This window comes from Canis aureus, chromosome 4 (assembly GCF_053574225.1).
Source record: "Canis aureus isolate CA01 chromosome 4, VMU_Caureus_v.1.0, whole genome shotgun sequence".
NCBI lineage: Eukaryota > Metazoa > Chordata > Mammalia > Carnivora > Canidae > Canis > Canis aureus.
Window position 1 is genome coordinate 24,246,815 of NC_135614.1, and position 20,554 is coordinate 24,267,368.

Consider the following 20,554-nt stretch of genomic DNA (forward strand, 5'->3'; position numbering starts at 1 on the left):
GCCTCTGAGTGTGCTTCAAAAGCCCTGTACTCTGGACCTTGCCCTGCCTGCTCCCCTGGGACTCCTGATCACTGCAACCAGGTGGGGAAGAGCAGCAGCCCTCAGCTCCAAGATTTTGAGACCAACTTGTTCTTCAGGTGAAAGGCCGCAAAGGCCCAGAGTCAGGGAGTGACTTGCCCAAGGCCACGCAGCAGAGGTGTCCAATAAGACTCGTGTAATCTGGTTCTTGTTGCCTCTCGAGCATCCTCTTTCAGCACCTATGTCTCCACACCAGAACCTTCTTTGAACCCCTTGACCCTCTCCCCTTAGTGGTCACTTGCATGTCTTTGCAGAGTCTGTTCCTTCAACCAGGAAACCCTTCCTCCCTGTCCCTTTGCTCTGCCCTCCTTTGGCCTTTAAGCCAATAACCTCTGGCTAGCATTAAGGCTCATTTGGACACCCCCTCCTCTAGGAGGGTTCCTGAATGCCTGAAGATGGCTCAGGTGCCCTTGAGGCAGAACAGATGTGCCTTGCAGGGACCCTGAGTCCAGCACTCACTCCTCCTGCACCCCACAATCAGGTCAGAGAAACGCGGTCACAGAAATTATAATCCTGGCTCCAGATGCTACAGCCTGATGTTCTCTTTAAAATCTATGCCCCCTACTTTAATGACCTGCAAGTGTCTTCGCCCACTTGCACACCCCAGCCTCTCCTGGACTAGACCCTCCCTTCAGTTTCATATTACTAAGCAATGCGTTTGCTGCCATTTCCCACATAGAAAGGGGTGATTTCGTATTGTCACGATGCCCTGTCAGAGCCCCAATGACCCCCACATGCAAGCCAATGTGCCTTCCTCCCCAAACAGAAGAGTCCTCATGGGAGAGGGAGTTCAGGCATATGCAGTGATGGGGACATCGGAAAGGGGCATCTCTCCACAACCCCCAAATCCTGCCCCTCCACCTCTGTCTGCCTCTGGCTTTAGTGGTGTCCTCGCCACCTTCAGGCAGAGTTGTGCTGGGAGTCAAGTCTGTGACACTCGGTGTCCTCCCAAGAGGCCGAAGCAGTGCCCAGAGCAGGCTGCTAGATGGGACGGGCATGGAGAGCCCACAGGGTAGAGGGCGGGGGCCAGGGAGGGACGGAGAGAGAGGAGTAAGGCCGTGGCAGGACCAGAGGAGACTAGAGAGGGAGCCGCCACCTGTACCCCACTGGCAGCACCACCTCTGGCAGCCCTGAGACTGGTTGATAAGTGGATGAACTCTGCTCATCTGGAGACAGTTAGTAAAAGACCAACTAGAAAGTCCGAGGCATGACCCTGTCCTCCGAGCAGCTTCCAGACTGATGGAGAGTGTCACAGAAGTGGGTGAGATAGATAAGCAGGTAATAGCACAAACTAGGAAAGAGCCTGGATTCCAACAAATCTAGGCTCGAGTCCCACCTCTATAGAGGTGCTAGCTGTGTGACTTGGGGCATGTTATTGAACCTCTCTGAGCTTGGCCTCCTTGTCTGTAAAGCGGTACTTACGTCACCACCAAAATAGTGAACACCTGCAGTGCTCAGCACTTTGCCTCCTGCATATCAGGCAGTGGGTAAACCTACGCCAAGGCCCCGAGGCTCCCGGAGTTCAGAGGAAGGTGGGGTGGGAGGATGAAGCAGAGCTGGCCAGCATGTGCCAGCCACACCCTCTCTGCCCAAAGAAGACCCCTGGCTGGATGGGCATCTAACGTCTGCTTAAAGGGGGCCCTGGGGACCTGTTCCTGTCATTTCAGTGATCAGCGTGAGCCGTCCCCTGGATTATGAGCAGATACCCAATGGGCTGATTTACCTGACAGTCATGGCCAAGGATGCTGGCAACCCCCCTCTGAACAGCACCGTCCCTGTCACCATCGAGGTGTTTGTAAGTACCCAGGGGTGCTGCTCTTGCCCTTTCGGGGTAAGGAGTGGTGAGTGCTTCCCAGAGTGCTGGGGGCCCTGCCTGAACCTAGTGGTGTCAGACTGTCCCTATATCCTTGGCTGTCCCTGCAGCTCTGGAAGTCACCCAGCAGATGGTCCCAAAGGTTGCGCCCAGCAACCCTCTGCCACTGCTGCAGCAGGCAAGCTGCCCCCCCTCCCCCACTGCCCAGCTCAACCAGGAAGGCCAGGCCCTGGAATGCAAGAAGAGCCCCATCAGCCGGCTCCAACTTCATTAAGGGGCCTCAGGACACTTGCTGATGGGGAACAGGAACTGGGGCTCAAGTAGGAGGAAATGTCACGAGATCCTCTCATTTAGAGCCATGCTTTGTGAAGTTGAAGGGAGTTATTGGGAGGTCATCTTCTCTCTCCTGTCTGTCTGTCTGTCTCTCTCCCTCTATATTTGTAAATATCCCCCTCTTCCTTTTTTCTTTCCTTTGTCTGCTCCTCTGAAGATCTAAAGGGGCCTGAAACCAAACCACAGCTTGTCTGACATGAATATCAAGCGCACGTTAGTGATTTCCATGCCTGTAATTATCAGCCACTGAATCCATCTCCACACTGGTTCATTTGCCCTGTGCTGCTCCCCTGGCCATCCCAGGGCTGCAGATCGTGGTCTGATGGGGCATCAGTGGGCCTTTCCCCACCAGAGACCTCCCCACTGCATATGCACAAGCGTGCCCGCCTCCCCCCGCCCCACCTCATAGAGGCTGCTGCCTGCAGGAGCGGGTGAGTGTTGATGGAAGAGTTAGTGCATTACCGGCTCCAGGAGGATTAGGTCAGATTGTCAGGTTAGGAGATAGGCTGTGATCGGACATATGCTCAGGAAAGTCTCTTCCAGAACAGGCATGCTGGATGATCTTCCTGTCCCAGGTGGCTTCACCAACCGCCTCTGGCGATGCCCCACACCTGGCTTTACCAAGCCTCATCCTCTCGACTCTCGACCCAAGGCAGAGGCTCCAGAGCTAGCTCCTGAATGGGACAGTCCTTGTCTGGGCAGGGAACCCTGCTTGCTTGCTTGCTGCATAGGATGCGCTGGCAATGATAAGATTGAAAGGGGATCCCTTGAGGGGGGACCCCTGCAGGTGGGCATGAGGGAGCAGGGTTTAGGAGTAGCATCGGAGGGCAAGGCTGTGCAGAACCAGCAAAGGGAAGGAAGGGCAGAGAGTCTGGGGCCCCACAGATTTCAGGGAGTGGTGGGAGGCCAGGGGGAGGGGGCAGCTGGAAAAGAGGAGAGCCACAGAAATCTAAACACTCACTGCCTGCCTTTTATCCGTAGCTCCCCACTTTTAATTTCTGAAGTGGGGGGCACCAAAGAACCAGAAAGCATTCCCTGACAACCGTGACCATGTCTTCTCCACATGGCCCATTACCAGTCTTGATTAAAAACAGCCCCAAGAGCCCCCCAGTCCCGGTCATGCTCCTAACCCCGACCAACCCATCCATCATTTTCAACCGGCGGGTATTCTCCGCTGAGGCACGGTGAGTTCTCCTTGTCTGCAAGATGCAGCAGCAGATCTTGGAGGGATGTGAAGGTGTCTATGAAACCTGCCCCCCTCCTCAAAGAATGGAGAAAGGAACATAGTTTGGGAGGTGTATGGCTTTGAAACCTGGCTCTGCCACCCTCTAACTCTATGACCTGGGGTCCTTAACTCTCTCCCTCTGAGCCTCAGTCTCTTCATCTGCAAAATGGGATAATCATGGTATCATGCATCATGATATTGTCGTGAGGATTAAGTGAGATCACACAGGTGGCACCTGGCACCTGTAATGTTGGCTACCGTCACAGCTGATAAGACAAACTTCCATACCGTCGGCAGCATCCCTGCACCAGGCTGCCTGTGGTGCAAATGGGAATTCCAGAGAACTCAGCCAGACAAAGAACGTGCTCTAAATATGGGGGAAGCGGATGAGGGAGAGGGTAAGAATAGGGGAGGTGTAGGGAAATAAGTTGAGGTGTTCTACACCAGCCCAGGGATGGACAAGCAGAACTGGCCAAATGGAAACTAAAATTTCCTGAAATTTCCTAAAATTTCCTCCAATAACATGTCAGGTGCTTCCAACATTACGCAGTCTCTCCCAATCCCATGCTACAGATGAGGGAACATTACAGGTCCAGGATTACCAGCGCTTTCCTCACTTGCTGGCTGGTAAGTGACACTTGAATCTGCTTCCAGTCCTAGTGAGCTAGGATTTGAACCCTGACCTGTCTGACTCCTGAGTTCGCATTCTTTCCACTTTCCACTACACCTGAAACCTTGGAAATCCCTATCTGCGAGCGATTGAGACCAGTACCCCTCAAGGATTTTGTGAATTTCCTGGAGATCATCTTCTTCTTCCTTCTTCTTCCTTCTTCTTCTTTTTTTTTTTTTCCTGGAGATCCTCTTAAAATGCAAATTCTTATCTAGTGAGTCTAAGCAAGGGCTGAGGCTCTGCATTCCCACAAAGCTCCAGGCACTGTTGCTGCTTCAGGTCAGGGGACCACACTTTGAGTAGCAAGGCCTTCAAAGGTCTGCCCTGATGGAATCTTAAAACCCAGGGAATACCCCAAATCCCAGCTTCCCAACCTGTGGCTCAGTGAAGGAACCCAGAAAGGGCCTCTTTCTCCTTTTGCCTCAGCTTCTCCAGAGCAAAGTGGGAAGAGGGTGGCCAAGGAGCCAAACTAACCTTTCATTCACTGTGAATAAAAGAGTGGTCAGCAGCCTTAGTCTCCCTCCCTGAAGCCAGACAGCAGGGTCTCTGTGTGCGGGGGTGGGGGTGGGGGCAGGAATCCACTCCGCCTGGAGCTACCTGAACCCAGCAGAAAGGGTCATTTTCAAGTTTCCTCGAAGCTGTCATACAGACCAGCAAGGGCCCTACAATTTCCTTCCAGGTGTGCTCTGAGGCCCTGGAGGGGATGAAGTGCAGGGTTGGGGGGTGGGGGGAGGCTGGCAACAAAGACAGGTGCCAGCTTGGCTGTGAGTGAACATCCTCTCTTAAGCAGGGCTTCGGGATGGTGTAGTCACTTGTGTCTAAGGACCACACTTGAAAAGGTCACCGCCTTTGGGTTGATTTTGCACGTGGGTGATTTTTAAGTAGCTGTCACTTGGCTAAGCTGCCTCCTCCGACCACCAAAGGGATTTTCTCTCAACAGAGGGGGCGGGAGGGGGGGGGGACTCAGCGAAGATGAGTAGTTCACGGCAGCACTTGTGGCATCGGTTAGGGGTGGGGAGGGGCAGATAGGGCCACCAGGCTCCCGAAGGAAGAGGGGGCAGGCGGGAGGGGCCAGGTGATTCCTTTTCACCCACCGCTTGTTGGTTTTTAATAAAGAAGTCAAACGCGGTTTGTAGATTTCCCATTAGGGGACAATAAGCTTTTGTAGAGGGAGCCGCTGAATTAGAACTAATAGTGAATGCAGTGCCAGGATCCGGGGAAATATCACCGCTAATAAGTTTCTGCCTCGTGCTCTGTCACTGACATTCTCGGCGCCGTCTCGCGCAGCCAAGCAGAAGGCTTAAGTATATGCGTACATGGGGCCCTCGCCTGCACCCGGGGTCGCCCAGGCCCGCTGTGGGGGCACTGGACGTCCTGCGAGTCCTCACACCGCTGGTTCTCTGGGGGGGGGGGGGGGGGGGCGGGGTGCAGCCCCGAAGAAGAGCAGCACGCCTCCCTGGGCACCCACAGTCCGGCAGGATGGGATTCTCGAGTCCCAGGGGGTGGACAGCCAGCTGTCACGCCTCCCTCTCTTGCATCGCCGCTGGGCTCCAAAGTGACTCCAGCAAAAGGGGCTTCTCCAGGAGCGTGCCACTCAAAGAGCTCCCAGTTCTGCGGGGAATGAGGCCCGGGAGCATGTGCCTGGAACGAAGTAGCCTAGAGATCCGCCCACCCCCACCCCGGGGTCACACACTGCGCCCCCTCCCACCCCCGCCAGGGCTCCCAGGGAAAGGAGGGAAGGCGGGGGTCAGGTGGGCCACTGGGGCTTCCTCCAAGGGGCGAACAGGAAGAGATTGGTGTTGAGTGATTACAAGAAGCAGTGAGTGAGGAACAGAGGCTTAAGGGGTACAGAAATCGCCCCTGACCGTGGAAGAGGGAGACGGAGGAGCCCGGGGGAGCGGGAAGGGACCGAGGCTGTGCCCTGGCCACTGTCCCTCTAACCCGGTCTCTGGTGAAGGCTGGGCGGGACGAGGGGCTGCTCGAGAACTAGAGGTGCTGGGCTCTGGGCCAGGGTTTGCCCCAGGGGTGGAGGAGCCACGTTCTGGTGTGTGCAGAGGGGCCTGGAATTCAGGCTCTGAGAGCCACCTTACCCAGACCCTGCCTGCCTGCCCGCCACCATGCACTTCAGCACCTCCTGGGCTGGGGTGCTCCTTCCTCCCTTCATTTCCAGGGGTGGGAGGGTCCTAGAACCTTCCACCATCAAATGGCGTAGCCGGGAGGGAAGTTTCGGGGCCCCCCCGCCCCACAGAATGGAGGATGACGAGCTGAGCACAGAACAGGAGTAAGCTTGGAGCTGCGCTGGATGGCGGACGGGAGAGCAGGGAAGCTGGGAGTTAGGACCGCTGCACCTGCTCCCTTCGTTCTCCATCTTCCTGACCCTTACGAGTCTCCCCCCACCAAGGCCTGGCCTCCCTCCTCCAACTGTAGCCCAGCCAGGGGAGCGCCCCGGCCCCGTCGTGACACCCTGGCGAGGCCAAAGCTCCTCGGTGCCAGCCATGCCCAGCCTCCCCTTGGACAGCTGACCAGCCCTGACGGCCTCCCTGCTCCTACAGCCCGTCTTTTTCCCTTCCAGGATGAGAACGACAACCCGCCCACCTTCAGCAAGCCTGCCTACTTCGTCTCCGTGGTGGAGAACATCATGGCAGGTAGGGGCCTGGGCCGGGGAGGGTGGGAAGGCGGGAAGCCAGCAGACACACTGTGACCAGTGAGGGAGCCTTTGAAGAGGTCCAGTTGTCTGCCAGCCAGTGGCTTTTTACAGAGCACCTACTACGTGCAGGCGCTCCGCCGGGTACTTCAGCTACAGTCTAGCAGCGGGGAGAGTGGCCACCCATCAAAAACGGAACAACCTTGGTCAAACAAGAGTGTACGGAGAGTACAGGGTTACCGTGCTGTGAGGCCACAGTGGCCAGAGGCGGGCCTGAAGGATGGCCTAGGTTCCTATGTGAGAGCAAGAAGGGCCATGTCTCTGGTGGCAGGGTCCAGCTTGCAGACCCAGGACCACCAGCTCCACATTCAGGTCCCAGGGGACCCACTCTGTCGTTGGGGCAGGCTGACCACTCACCCTTACATCCAGGGCCAGCTAAGTCCCTCCATATGCTGGGGGGACTCCCATATCAGGACTTGTCTGGAGGGTGACCTTGTGTGGCACCATGGGGCCTTCTCAAGACAGCCTCCAGAGCCTTCCTGGTGTCTGATGACTTTCTTGGGTGGGTGCCAGGCTGTGCCCAGCCCACCCTTCCCTGTCCCAGTCAGGCATCCCCTGGAGAGTATCACTGCTGAAGCAACCCCTTGCATTCCCCAACCATCCCCATGGCCTCTGCTTAAGAGAGGCCTTCATCATGGCACGTGATCCTCTTCCACTTTGTGCTTGGATAAAGGGTGTGTCGGGGCCCATGTACCTGTCCCCGTGCTCAGGGTAAGACTGAGAGTCAGAGGCCTCACACTGCCTGGAAGGGGCCAGAATGGCTTGTCTCACAGCCCCCTGCCTGGGCCCTTATACCGCTGGGACTGTTGATTTATCCATGCAATGGTATTCCCCAACTGTGTCTCAGTGCAAGCTGCGGGGAGCCTGCACCCTGCATGCCTTCCCCTAGGAGCCTTACCAACAACCCCACAAGCTAGCTTTATAGCGAGACCCATTTCACAGAGGAAGAAGCTGAGGCTTGGTTGCCAGAGGTCCCCCAGGAATCCAGCCCAGGTGCCATGACTCTAGAAGCCCACATGCTGAGCCTCCTCAGTGTGGCAGTTAGGTGGTGGTGGGGCACAGGAGGGGGCTGTAGCCCACAGCCCAGCACACATGGCCTTGGAACAGGCCACCCTCAGGGGCTGGTGAGGGCAACTGGAAAGGCTGGTACCCTGACCCAGCGTTTTACAGAGATGGACATGAAGGTGAGGGCCTTAACTAGACATTAAAGAGAAAATAAAAACCCTTATAAATTCCCCCTTGTGAATAAGATGAAATAAGAACCAAAATTGAATACAATAAAGGTGGAATAATTTAATATAGGGCTTCATTTCTTTTTGACTCAAAGTCAAAGCTGGTCAGTCTGAGTGTATTTTCTCTGGTGAGAGGCAGAGAGAGGTAGGGGGAGAGGAGTGGTACGCTCTCTGGGAGACAGGGGAGGTGCCAACAGCTGCAGGTGTAACCCACCCCAGGTTCCGGGACCCCCTCCCATGGAGCCTTGTCCCCATGCAGTCCGGGGAGCTCTGGTGGTTGAGCCCGCTCTCAGCCCTGGGTGTCCCTGTGGCAGGATTCCTGCCCCCTGAAGGCTGGTCAGCAGGAGGTCCCAGGTCCTGCTCCTCCAGGGCCTGGGGCTGAGAGCCTGGGGTGAGCACTCCTCTCCACCCCCACCCGTTTGTCTCCTGGAAGGAGCCACAGTGCTGTTCCTGAACGCCACGGACCTGGACCGCTCCCGGGAGTACGGTCAGGAGTCCATCATCTACTCCTTGGAGGGCTCCTCCCAGTTTCGGATCAACGCCCGCTCAGGTGAGAGCCCTCGTCCTGGCCCTCCGTGGCTCCCCGTGCCCAGCCCGGGACCTGCCCCTGAGCCAAGTCCTCGCTCCCTTCCCCAGGAAGCCCTCGTTTGGAGCATGCCAGCTTTGAGCACCTGCTTGCATCCCTGACACATTAACTTGAGTGTGATTACTGACCTTACCCCCTTAAAAAATTGGAACATGAACGTGTCCATTAGAGGATGGCTTTCAGTGGTGAGGAGCCCTGTGATGTTTAAAACGTGTTCCGTTCTACAAATAGCTGGCTGACATACCACCCGATGGGGGATTTCTTCCTCAAGCCTATGCGCCCCCCTCCCTCAGTCGCTGACCTCTTTCTTGAACCCTGGCTCCTCTTAACACAGCATGTGCCTTGATTTCCCCCTGCAGAATGAGGATGGTCATGTCAGGGGTGTAGTGTGGATCACATGAGTTATTATAGGACGTGATAGAGCAGTCCCTGGCACACAGTACGTGCTAACACAGTTACGTCTCCCTCATCATTCTCTCTGGTCTTTTCGCCCAGGGGCCCGCATCCCTGCTCAGTCCATAGAGCTCTCACCTTTCTTCCCCTTTTCCATGTGCGCCTCTCCAGATCTCTCTCTCTTAAAGCTGGGAGGGGAATGGGGAGGAAAAGAACAACAAGAGACCCCAGGTCAGAAGCTGGGAAGGAATAAGAGGCCCCTGGTTATTCATTTATGTATTCTTTTGGGTGTCGGTAGGGGCCTGCTCTCTGCCAGGTGCTGGGGCACAGGATGGACTCAGACATGGCCTGCCCTCCTGGGGTTCCTGGTCCACTTAGTGGGCACGCAAGGCCCCCGCTTCTAAATACCTGTTGCTCTCTTAGGTAAGGGCACTGGAGGCGCCAAGCAGGCCAACCATGAAATCTCAGTGATGCAACACAACAGAAATTCTAACACACACAGTGGCTCAATGCCTTGTTCAGTGGATGGCCTTGCACGTGGCAGTTCTGGGACCCAGGCACCTTCCATGTTGTGGCTCCAAGGTCACTGCAGAGGGGAAGAGAGCCTGGAGTGCTAAGGAGGTGTGTATGGGCCAGGCCTGGAGATGACAGGCATCACTTCTGTCCATGTCTTATTGGCCAGGACCAGGCAATAGCCCCACCTAGGTGGAAGGAAGCCTAGGGAAGTCATTTCTGGCCGCCCCTGCTACAGATGACCTGGGGGCGTGGGGCATTAAGTCTTCCTGTGATCCATGCCCTTGCCCCCCCCCAAGCCTGTATCCCATCCAAGTCTGCCTTCAGGCTTTCTTTCATCCCCTTTTCCTGGAAGCTAGGGGAGCAGATGGTACTGACACGTACAAGACTAAACTTGTCCAGAGCCATCCTGAGCCTCTCACTCCACCTCGGACAGAATGGAGGGCCTTCCTCCCTGCTCTCAGGAGCCTCTGCCCGCCGTGAGCCCGCATTTCCAGGGGACTCCAAAGAATACCGTTCATTAACATGAGCCAGGTGCTCAGACCAGCAGCACCCCAGTTCACCGCCTTCACCACTCTGAGGCCGGTGCTAGCATCACCCTTATCTTCCAGCTGATAAAACTGGTCCACAGGAGAGGTTAAGTAACTTGATCAAGGACTTGGAGAGCTTGAACTTCTGACTCCAGAGCCCAAACTTTAAATGTTAGACTCTATAAGCCACGTTAGAGCCGCATGCTGCTGCCCACATTTAGTGATGGGCGCACTGACCTTTCAGCATCCGGCTGCCTCCCCAGCCGGGGACCACCTCTCCACCCTGGAGCCTTTAATAATGGCAGGGACATTTTCTTGCTGCCTTAACACAGCTCCTTCAGCTCTGAAGGTGTAAGTGTTTTCCTCTGAGCTCCTCGGTAAAATTAGCCAGGCCTGCTCCACAAAGGTGGCCTTAATTGGATCTAATTTCCCAGACAGGAGGAGCTATCTATCATGCCGACAAGTTCACGTTTAAAACTTTTTAGAGATTAATTTCTTCCTCGCCCTGCCAATTAATCGACACCACCCCAGCAAGGAATAGGGCTTGGTGGGCAGACCTTTGCCAGTCTTTTGTTTCTGGCCTTAGTGCCTTCACTGACCTGTCCCCACCCCACCCCTCAGCTCCCTGTTCAGCCCTGTGCAGGCCAGAGGACAGGCCAAATTGACAGGGAGAGAAATGTGAGGCCATCTGGTCCAGCTCCCTTGTTGTGTGATAGAATAAACCAAGCACAGAGAAGTTGAGTAACTTGCCTCAGGTGGCACAGCTCAGGCAAGGGGGATTTAAAAATAAATAAATAAAGGATGGCATGCAGTTTTTCCTGCCTTGGGGGATTCTCACAGTCTGTGGGAGGGCAGTAAGCATTTTCTGCATGCTGGGAGCTTTACCTACAGCTCTGTGAATCATTTAATCCTCACAAGACCTCTGGTTCAAAGGCATACTAATCTCCATTTTACAGATGAGAAAATTGAGGCTCAAAGAAATTAAGTAACTTTTCCAAGGCCAAACATGTAGAAAGGGCCATAATTGGAATTCGGATCTGGGTCTCGCTGTCTTCAAAGCCTAGCTCTTTCCCATGGTGCACGTCAGAGGGAAACGGCCTGCCTGCCACCATGTACTGAGGCTGGCACAGACCAGCTCACACCTGCTGCTGAGAGCCAAATTCAAGCATCTCCCCCATTCCTTGTTCCACGAACCAAGTGGCCCTGGTGGGAGTATTTACACCATGGAAATCAGGAAATGCCTTTTTTTTGGGGGGGGGGGGGGTTTGTTTTTTTTTTGTTTGTTTTTTTGGTGCTTGCTCTGGGGAGCTGATTATCAAACACCAGCACACCACTGCACATCTTTACCAAAGTGACCTCCGTGTTTCAGTTACACCGAAATAGAAAGAAAAGCCAAAACCAGGCTGATAGACGGCCAGTTTTAAATGTTTGCATTTAAGGGAATAACCCATTTATACACTAAAAAAAAAAAAAAAAAAAAAAAAAAAAAACAAAAAACCTCAAGGCCATAGATTCGTGTTACAGGGTCACTGAGGAAATCATAACTATTCTCCGTGCGTTATAGGTTGTCTCATCCAGTAACGAGTCGCCATGTGAGCGTGTGTAAGACACATCATATGTTTCAGTGCTGTCCCTGTGTTTCTGTGACTATCTCAATAAACAGGGCCAGGCGCTCTTCTAAGCCTTCAGTGATGTCGACCAAATTAATCCCAGGACAGCCCTCTGGGGCAGTGCCTATCACCTTGCCCTTTTGACCAGATGGAGAAACTGAGGCATGGAGGACTTAAGTAACGAGTCTCAAGTGACAGAGTCAGTAAGATAACGTCAGAAGTCTAAAAAAAGAGGTCTTTGGGGCTGGGGGTGCTTTCGCACTATTCCCCAGCCCCTAACCCCATCATCGGCCTAGATGGTCGCACATTCAAAAGTACTTCCCTAACGTGGGGTTATTACATTGGGGGTTCCAGTTCCCAGGGCCTGGGTGCCACCCCCCCTCCCTTCATGAGGGCCACCTCACACCCCCAGCACCCGCACACACACGTGAACACACACCTGCACACACGCCGCCAGCTGGTACAGACATCTCTGCTCTCTCCCCCTCCCACCCCAACCCTCTGTCCTGCAGGCGAAATCACCACCACCTCCCTGCTTGACCGCGAGACCAAGTCTGAATACATCCTCATCGTCAGAGCAGTGGACGGGGGTGTGGGCCACAACCAGAAAACTGGCATTGCCACCGTGAGTGCCCACGCCCCCCGTGACCCCTGCTCCCCAGCCCACCTGCAGGGCGCATCTGTGTCCTGAGGCAGCGTGAGGCAGGTGGGAGAGGGCCGAGGGTGGCAGTTACCAAGTCATTGTCAGCCAGGGGTGGCCCTGGAGCCACGGCAGCTATGGGGAAGAAAGGCATTCCCACCTGGGGCGTGGGGGACTTAGGAAGGACAAATGTCCCTCCCCTGTCCCCAGAAGACCAGCTGGGCAAGTAAAAGGCATGCGTTCCTCTCTTGGGGCTCCTAGAAGAAGCAGGTATCCCTGCCAGAAAGAGGGGCTCAGAACAGGAAATGGGGCCCCTAACCCTGGCCACCCCTAAGCCTGGTGCTGAGAAAGGATCCCGAGGCTTCCCTACTGTAAGTAGGTAGGACTCTTATCGGCCCAGAACCCCCATGCACGGCTGTCCCACCAATGAGCCTCAGCTATAGGAAGCTAGTGGAAGGACATCCGAGGGTCCTGACTGAGCTCTGGGCTGCAGAAGAGACCGGGGTGGACGCAGTGAGAAGCAGAAGACCCGCTGACGGGTCACCCTAGCTGCCTCCACTCCCTTATCCTACCTGCTTCCTCAGGCTCTCCCTCGGGAGGCCTCCCTGACCTCGCTGCATGACCTCCCCAACCCCCATCCTCACCTGGCCAGGGAGGCTGGGATCAGTATCACTCAGACAGGGGCTTGGCAGAAAAATCCCCAGAACCCCGTTCAGTCCCGGGAGGCCCCTGCTAATAGGATTCTGAGCCCCATAAATAATTTACCTGGGTGGCAGGTGAGCAGGGAAATTGCTTGGCTCGTGGCTGAGACTGACGGAATCTCAAGGGATCCCACCAGGCCCCCCACCCTGTCGGTCACCTTCCACCAAGCCTGGGATGGGTGAGAGAAGGCCTGGGTTACAGGAAGAATTTCAAGGGTCATTTCATTCCTCCATCCGCTTCCTGATGGGACAGCACCTAAACTCGATCCCCTTGGAGGGGCCTGGCTCCCTCCTGTCCTAGCAAGCCCAGGCGGTGTCTCCAGAGCCCCCAAAGTGGGTGGGGCCCATGGGATCCCTTCTGAGATGCCCCATGGGCACCTGAGTGTGCCTTCTCCTGGGCCCTGCCCCTGCACAGCTCATCCCGGTGCCTCCCCCTCTGCCCCTTGTCACCTCACAGGTGAACATCACCCTCCTGGACATCAATGACAACCACCCCACCTGGAAGGATGCCCCCTACTACATCAACCTGGTGGAGATGACCCCTCCAGACTCTGACGTGACCACGGTAAGGGGGGGCGGGCAGCGGAACTTGGAGCTGCCCTTCTCAGGGTGTCTGCCGTTCCTGTGTGGGTCGCCCTACAGGCTGGTCCACGTAGGACTGATAGACTTAATGTTTCCCTCTGAGCCAGCCTGTGGAGCAGACTTCCAGAAGCTCTCTTGCACAGCGGAAGGTAATCAGAGGCTGGCGGGAAGCCCTCACCCAGTCCTCAGAGGCAGTGGGCTTCAGGCTTTATCAAAGGGAGCACGATCTAGTGCCCGTGCTTGCCCGAGCCCCCAGGACTCAGCGTGTGCCCACAGGAGGGCCGCCACCCTCCCCTAGCAAGGAGGCTCTGTCCCCCCACCTTTCCTTCACTGTTTCTGTCACTGTGGAGGGGTGTTGGAAGTTCACCCAGGGATTTTTTGGTCTGGAATATTCCAGGTTGGTCCGGGGCCCCTGTGCGTGCTGCGTGCACATACCTCAGAGTGCTGCAAGCAGGGGGACGACTCAGAGTGGGGAGCAGGGGAGACATGGCCAAAGTCTCAGGAGACCGCAATAGAGCCAGAATCCTGGGGAAGATGAGGAAAGCCAGGGTTGAGCACCACACCTGATCTGCTCTGGGGTTCACATTTGTGAGGTCCTCTCCTCACCTCACGCTTGTGCCCCACCTGGCTTCATTTGAGGTGGCTTATCCCCAGGAGCCAGCTCCAGAGCCCCTCAGCCAGCCGTGAGGGCCGTGAACCTGATAGTTCACGGTAACCCCGGGTATTGAATGCCTGCAATGTGCTGGGCACTGCCCAGGGGCTTCTCATGAATTCTCTCCTAGCCTCATTATGATCTCACGGGGCAGGTGGGACTCATGGCTCCCGTTGTACTATGGAGGAAACTGGGTCTTGGGGTTTGAGCAGGGTCCCAGAGCTAGTAAGAGGTTGCACCAGGACTTGAACCCAGGTCTGTCTGACTTGGAAACCACCTGGCCCAGCGCTACATCTCTGCTGGCTCAGGGTGCCCTGGCAGGTGGCTCAGGTCCTGAGGGGCTGGAGAACGTGGGTGGGATGGGAGAAGACAGGGGTTATTTCACATCCAGCTCTCCAGGAAGGCTGCCCCACCCTGGTGAGGCCTAGCCACCCCACCTGGACCCCTCACCAACCACAGCCAGTAGGGCCACGGTTCCATGTGTTCAAGATTTGAATGGCTCTCAGCTGTGGGTGGGTCCCCATCCCGGAGATTCCAATAGGGAGTGGGTCAGGGATCTGGAATCTGGTTTTTCAAAGGCCCCTTTGGAAGGATTCTTTCAAGCTTGGGGCCAGCTGCGGAAACCACTACCTTATGCCGGTTCCCCGGCTCTCTCTACGGCTCCAGATCTTGTGGGAACTCTCTGCTGCCATCTCGTGGGCACTTGGGCTCTGGCCAACCAACTCCCGCCAGGGACCCCAAAAGAGCCTACCTTGGAACACCTGTCTGGTCAATTCTTACCTTTCCTTTATGTCTCTGAGAAAATCCTCCCAGAGTAACTGAGGGGCAAGTGAGGCAGGTGTCCTGCATGGGAGGAAGTGGCTGCATGTGATACCAGCCAGGGGATGCCTTTTTTGAAGAATCCACCTGCCAGACAAAGAGGTTTGCGGGATGGGGGCTGCACTTGGCCTTGGGCATTTCCCAAACCTAGTCCCCAGTGGCCCTCTCTGGCCTCCAGCCTTCCTCACAGCCTTCTGAGCCACTAGCAGGTGTGCACAGTGGACCAGAGCCTGCTACCCAGTGCCTCATCGCTTTCCCGGAACCTCACCAGACCTTGTATAGTGGGCACCTGCTGTGTACCAGGCCCCCTGCTCGCCAAGCTCGGGGGTACAGAGGGTAGCAATGCTCCCCTCCATTTCCCCCATCACTTTTCTGTTTGAACCCACCACTGATTCCCATCTCACCTGTGTTAAAGTCACAGTTCTTTTTTATTTTTTTAAGTGTGTGTGTGTGTGTGTGTGTGTGTGTGTGTTTAAGATTTTATTTATTCATAAGAGAGGCAGAGACCTAGGCAGAAGGAAAAGTAGGCTCCTTGCAGGGAACCTGATTCAGGACTCGATCTCCTGACCCCAGGATCATGATCTGAGCTGAAAGACGCTCAACCACTGAGCCATCCAGGAGTCCCAAAGCCACAGTTCTTACCAGATGGAACTGCCCCACTTTTACCTCTGGGGGAGACAGACATGTGACCCCACCACTCAGTAAAGGCTTGTCAGGGCCATTCCTCCCCAGGTGTGGGGCGGCTACCCAGTGGGGATTCAAGCATTTCAGTGACCAAGAGCTGAAAAAAAAAAATGTCATGACTCAGAAGTTCAGAAAAGGGCAAAGTCAAAATTAAAACTCGTTATAGCATACATCTACCAAATGTATTATGAGAATTTCAGCAATTATGAAATTTAGTGTTTGGAAAAATTTCATCGCATTTTAAGGACAAATTGTAGGTTCGATTTTCTAGAATTCTTTTTTTTTAATATTTTATTTATTTATTCATGAGAGACACACACAGAGAGGGAGAGACAGAGACACAGGCAGAGGGAGAAGCAGGCTCCATGCAGGGAGCCCAATGTGGGACTCGATCCTGGGTCTCCAGGATCACACCCTGGGCCGAAGGCAGGCGCTAAACCACTGAGCCACCCAGGGATCCCGATTTTCTAGAATTCTTAAGAATTTTCAGAATTCTCTGGAATGCCTTGGAATGGGTGATGTGACCCATTGAGTGATGCTGTGTGACCTTGAGTCTGGCTTATGCATCCCTGATCTGCTTTCCCTTTGGGGGAGATAAATTTGGTTAAATTTTATGGCATGTGGGCATTTATATGTGGGTACACATTGGGGCCCCTGAGAAGCCTTCTGAGGCCACATGGTGGCCCTAGGTGAAGCGGGAGCTGTGGCCGAGATGGGGAAAGGGAATTGGGGGTGGTGTGATGTCACACCTCTGGGTGACGTCAGGGAGGAGGCTGTGTTTGCATAGAGATTGCCACCTCCTGACGCGTGTCCCCTACCACCCTTCCCACCCTCAGTACCCCCACCATGCATGCTGGCCTTTCAGCCTCAACCTTCCGAACCCAGTAAACTCTTCAGAGCCTCTGCACAAGCCCCTGCAGAGCATGCCTCTCCCTCTACCCCCCACCCTGCTTTTCCCTGGCTGCCTCTTTCTCCTCTACCTTTCCCAGCCTAAAATGCCGCTTCCTTGGAGAGGCCCTCCCTGACCACCCTGCCTAAAGTAACTCTGCTCGCTCTCTTATACTGTGTCTTCCAGAGCCGATCCCACATCGGTGTTTCTTTATTAGGTTCCTTGCTTATTTGGAGGCAGTGTAGCTCAGTGATTTAGTGGGCAGCGTCTGGTCTCAAAATGTCTAGGGTCTAATCCCAGCCCCATCCCTTACCAGCTGTGTGACCTTAGGCAAGTCACCTCGCCTTTCTATGCTCCAGTCTTAACCTAGAAAATGTGGCCGGTAAGTACCAACCACCTGATAGACGTGTGGTTCGTACTTGACAAGCCAAATGGTGAGTGGCAGATTAAGGATAGCTATGGTCACCACGCCTCCCCTGCTGGAACCATACCTGTCTTGTTTGCTCTTGAACCCCAGCGCCTAGCTCGGTGCCAGGTGCATTGTTAAGAATTTAAAAATTGGCAAATGCTGGTCATTGAGGGGCTTGGTGACTCTTCTTCCCCAGTTCCCCCAGCCCCCCAGCTCTGCAAGGTCAGGCCCGGTCTTCCCTGTCAGAGGGAGATTAGGCTGTGTGACCCACCAGTCTCTCAAACGCAGGTGACTTTTCAGAGCTGCGCGCAGACAAGTATGTACCTGCATCCTGGTGGGCCAGGAGCTATCTGGGCGTGTGGGTCAGTGTGCACACGGGTGTGCCCAGGGCCTGCGCCCCCACGGGCAGGAGCTTGCAGCTTGGTCCTTCTCTATGTGCAAAGGAGATTTTGGGCCAACCCTCCCTCCTAGCTGCTGCAGGCTCCTTCAAGGACCTGGCTGATGGGCATTGATTTAGAGCCTTTCAAAGCCCTCCAGCAAAATAAGAGAGGGGAGAGGGAGAGAATTATTCCCTGTCAGGCCAGGAGAAAAATGAGAGCGTGACATGGGAAATGAAGAGGGGAAGTGGTGAGACTCTACACAGTTGCCCAGCGGGGAGGCTGCAGGAGGGGCCTGAGCTGGCTGCCCTCTCCCGTGCCCCGACCCCGCCAGGGAGTGGGCCAAGAGGTGGAGGCCGGGGCCCAGCCCCCACCTAGGGTCCTGCAGAAGCAGCCACCCCAGGCACCCTCAGGCATATGCACTCAAGGGGCAGGGAGAGGAGGGGAGAAGCCCACCCCCTGCCCCACCACATAAAACTGATCTCCGCGTGGTCCGCAACAAGCTGCTAGCCTGGAACAGCTCCTTTAACTGTGCTGTGCCTCAGTTTCCCCATCCAGAAAAGTGAGGATTAAAACCTCGCCCCGCCCCTCCTCTAGAGAGAAGCTCTGTAGAAACGCAAGGCTTGCCGGTCAGCAGGATGACTCTGCCTGGCTGAAGTGACACCTAGAGTGCCTAAAAGCCCTGCCTCCTGGTGTCGATGTGGGGGTCGTGGGGTGCCCTCTATAGAGACTGGGGAAACTAAGGTGACCTGCCCCACAGCACAGCGAGGGCCCCTCAGGCCTGCCCCCCAGCCCTGCCCCCTGGTGCAGCCGGGCACACCCACTCCCCTCCCACCCCTCTGAAGCAGAAGGAGCCTCTGCAGAACTCAGCACCAGCCCTGGCCTCTCTCCCTGACCACTCCGGGCCCAGGGGCAGATGGGGGCCCTCAGCCAGGGCAGCCCATCTGTCTGTTCTGGTCTGGTGGCCCCGGAGACACGTCCGGCTGGGGACTAAGCCAGAGGAGGGACAGATTCTGCTGCCAAAGCACAAAAGGCCCCACATCAAGTAAGATGAAGGAGCTGACGAGGCCAGGCTGTCATCGCCCAGTGTCCTGGCGTTAAGAATGACACAGTCCTGATGCGGCCCTGGGGACTGCGGTCACCACCCCCTCCCGTTGATCTTGTCCACCTCCGGTGCCACAGTGACCTCTGCAGCACAAGGCAAAGGATGAGCAGAGGGGTGGGTCCTGCTGTCCTGGGACCCCAGGAGGCCTCCAGGGTGGGGGCTGGGGCAGCCTCAATGGTGGTGCTGTGTGACCTTGAGTCTGCCTTGTGCGTCCCTGAGTTCTGCTTTCCCTTTGGGGGAGGTAGATGTGAGAGAGGTTTTCTCCAAAGCAGGAGACAGGCAGGCATGGGGACGGGAAGAGAATGGGCTATGGGGGTCGCCCTGGGTTAGGTGGGCACTCAGGTGCACCCCTTTCTGGGATGAGGCTTACAAGTGGAGAACCCAGTGGGGAGCCTGGAGAGTTAAAGACCCTCCCCCGTTCTCAGGTGGGAGATGCAGTGCCCTTTTTCCTCCAGCTTCCCACCCCCCCCCCCCGCCCACAACATCCCCAGCTTGCTGAGACCCACCTTCTAAACCAGGGGGGCGAGGGGGGAGAGGCTTGTCCATGGCTCCCTTCCCCTGCCCTGTCACTCCTGGTGTCACAGAAGCCTAATTCTTTTCAAACTGACTCACAAAAAGTCCAAAGGAAGGAAGAGAAGTTTTGAAGAGAAAGATCCACGTCCCCTAATCCAGGGTTTCAGATTGTCTCCGAAGCTCAGCCAAAGGTTCAAACTCTTCAGGCCTCCCCAGCCTCCTGAAGAATTCCTAGTCTGCAAAGAATTCCATGATCATGGACGTACTGGTCACCCCCTACTCCCCCAAAAGCCCACGAACGTGTTACCCCACATGTCTGGAAAGCAGTGACATGGAGATGTGCTGCCGGCTGCTAGCGTGGGCTCTGGAGGGACCCAGAGCCACTTCTGAGACCTTGGGAGCCTCCCTGAGCCTCATCTGTGAAATGCACCTAATTGTAGAGCCTCCTCACAGGGCAGCTGACATGGGACCTGCGGAGGGCCTGGCATTTATGAGATGTGGAGAGCTCCCTATACATGGGGGTGTGCTAGGTGCCGCTTCTACAAATCGGAAGGCTGGGGCTTAAGTGGGGAAAGGGACTGGCCTGAGGGCAAAACTGAGTGGGTGAAGACACCAAGGGACTCGGAGCTCCCACTGCTGGCCCATCTTGTGAACTCCCTGCCTGCCCACCAGGATCCTGCCAGGGCCGGGAGGAAGGGAGGGAGGGAGGGACACCGCCAGGTGCGTGCAGGCAGCCCGGGGCACAGAGATGCCCTCCCAGGCTGGGCTCAGTAGAGCATCGGTCCCCTCCTGGGCAGGTGGTGGCCGTGGACCCGGACCTGGGGGAGAACGGGACCCTGGTGTACAGCATCCAGCCGTCCAACAAGTTCTACAGTCTCAACAGCAGCACAGGCAAGATCCGCACCACCCACGTCATGCTGGATCGGGAGAACCCTGACCCCGATGAGGCGGAGCTGATGCGCAAGATTGTCGTCTCTGTCACCGACTGTATGTGTCCCTGGCAGCCCCACACACCTTGGCTGTGGCCCTAACTCTCGGGGTCCGGGGGGGCCTCTCCCAGTGACGTGTCCTCCCTGTGTCATGATAAGAATGGAGTATCGCTTGCTTGCCAGTTGGAGCTCCCAGAGCACCCTCGGGGGGGTGGAGGGTAGAAGTGTCTGGGGGTGCCAGGTCCAGGCTGCTCCCTGAAAGGACCACTGGGATGGAAAAGTCTCTGAGCCTGCCTCCCTCTCCCCACTCCCCTTTCCCCCTGTCCCTTTGTCTTCTGCACCCCTCTTTCCCTCTCCCCGGCACCCCCAGGCGGCAGGCCCCCCCTGAGAGCCACCAGCAGTGCCACAGTGTTTGTGAACCTCTTGGACCTCAATGACAACGACCCCACTTTTCAGAACCTGCCTTCCGTGGCTGAGGTGCTGGAAGGCACCCCGGCGGGGGTCTCTGTCTACCAGGTGAGTTTCCCTTTCCTGGCCCAAGCTCCTGGTCTGTCTCCCTCACCTCCC

General features: G+C 56.0%; 1 protein-coding gene across 1 annotated transcript in view; it reads left to right on the forward strand.

The window, feature by feature from the left end:
* CDH23 (cadherin related 23) overlaps positions 1-20,554 on the forward strand; it is a 364,939-nt gene that overhangs the window by 235,287 nt on the left and 109,098 nt on the right. Inside the window, exons 17-23 of the mRNA XM_077894887.1 lie at positions 1,746-1,873; positions 6,692-6,764; positions 8,489-8,605; positions 12,200-12,312; positions 13,486-13,593; positions 19,856-20,045; positions 20,358-20,503. Of these exons, the coding sequence (XP_077751013.1) occupies positions 1,746-1,873; positions 6,692-6,764; positions 8,489-8,605; positions 12,200-12,312; positions 13,486-13,593; positions 19,856-20,045; positions 20,358-20,503 (875 nt within the window). The remainder of the gene's footprint in view (positions 1-1,745; positions 1,874-6,691; positions 6,765-8,488; positions 8,606-12,199; positions 12,313-13,485; positions 13,594-19,855; positions 20,046-20,357; positions 20,504-20,554) is intronic.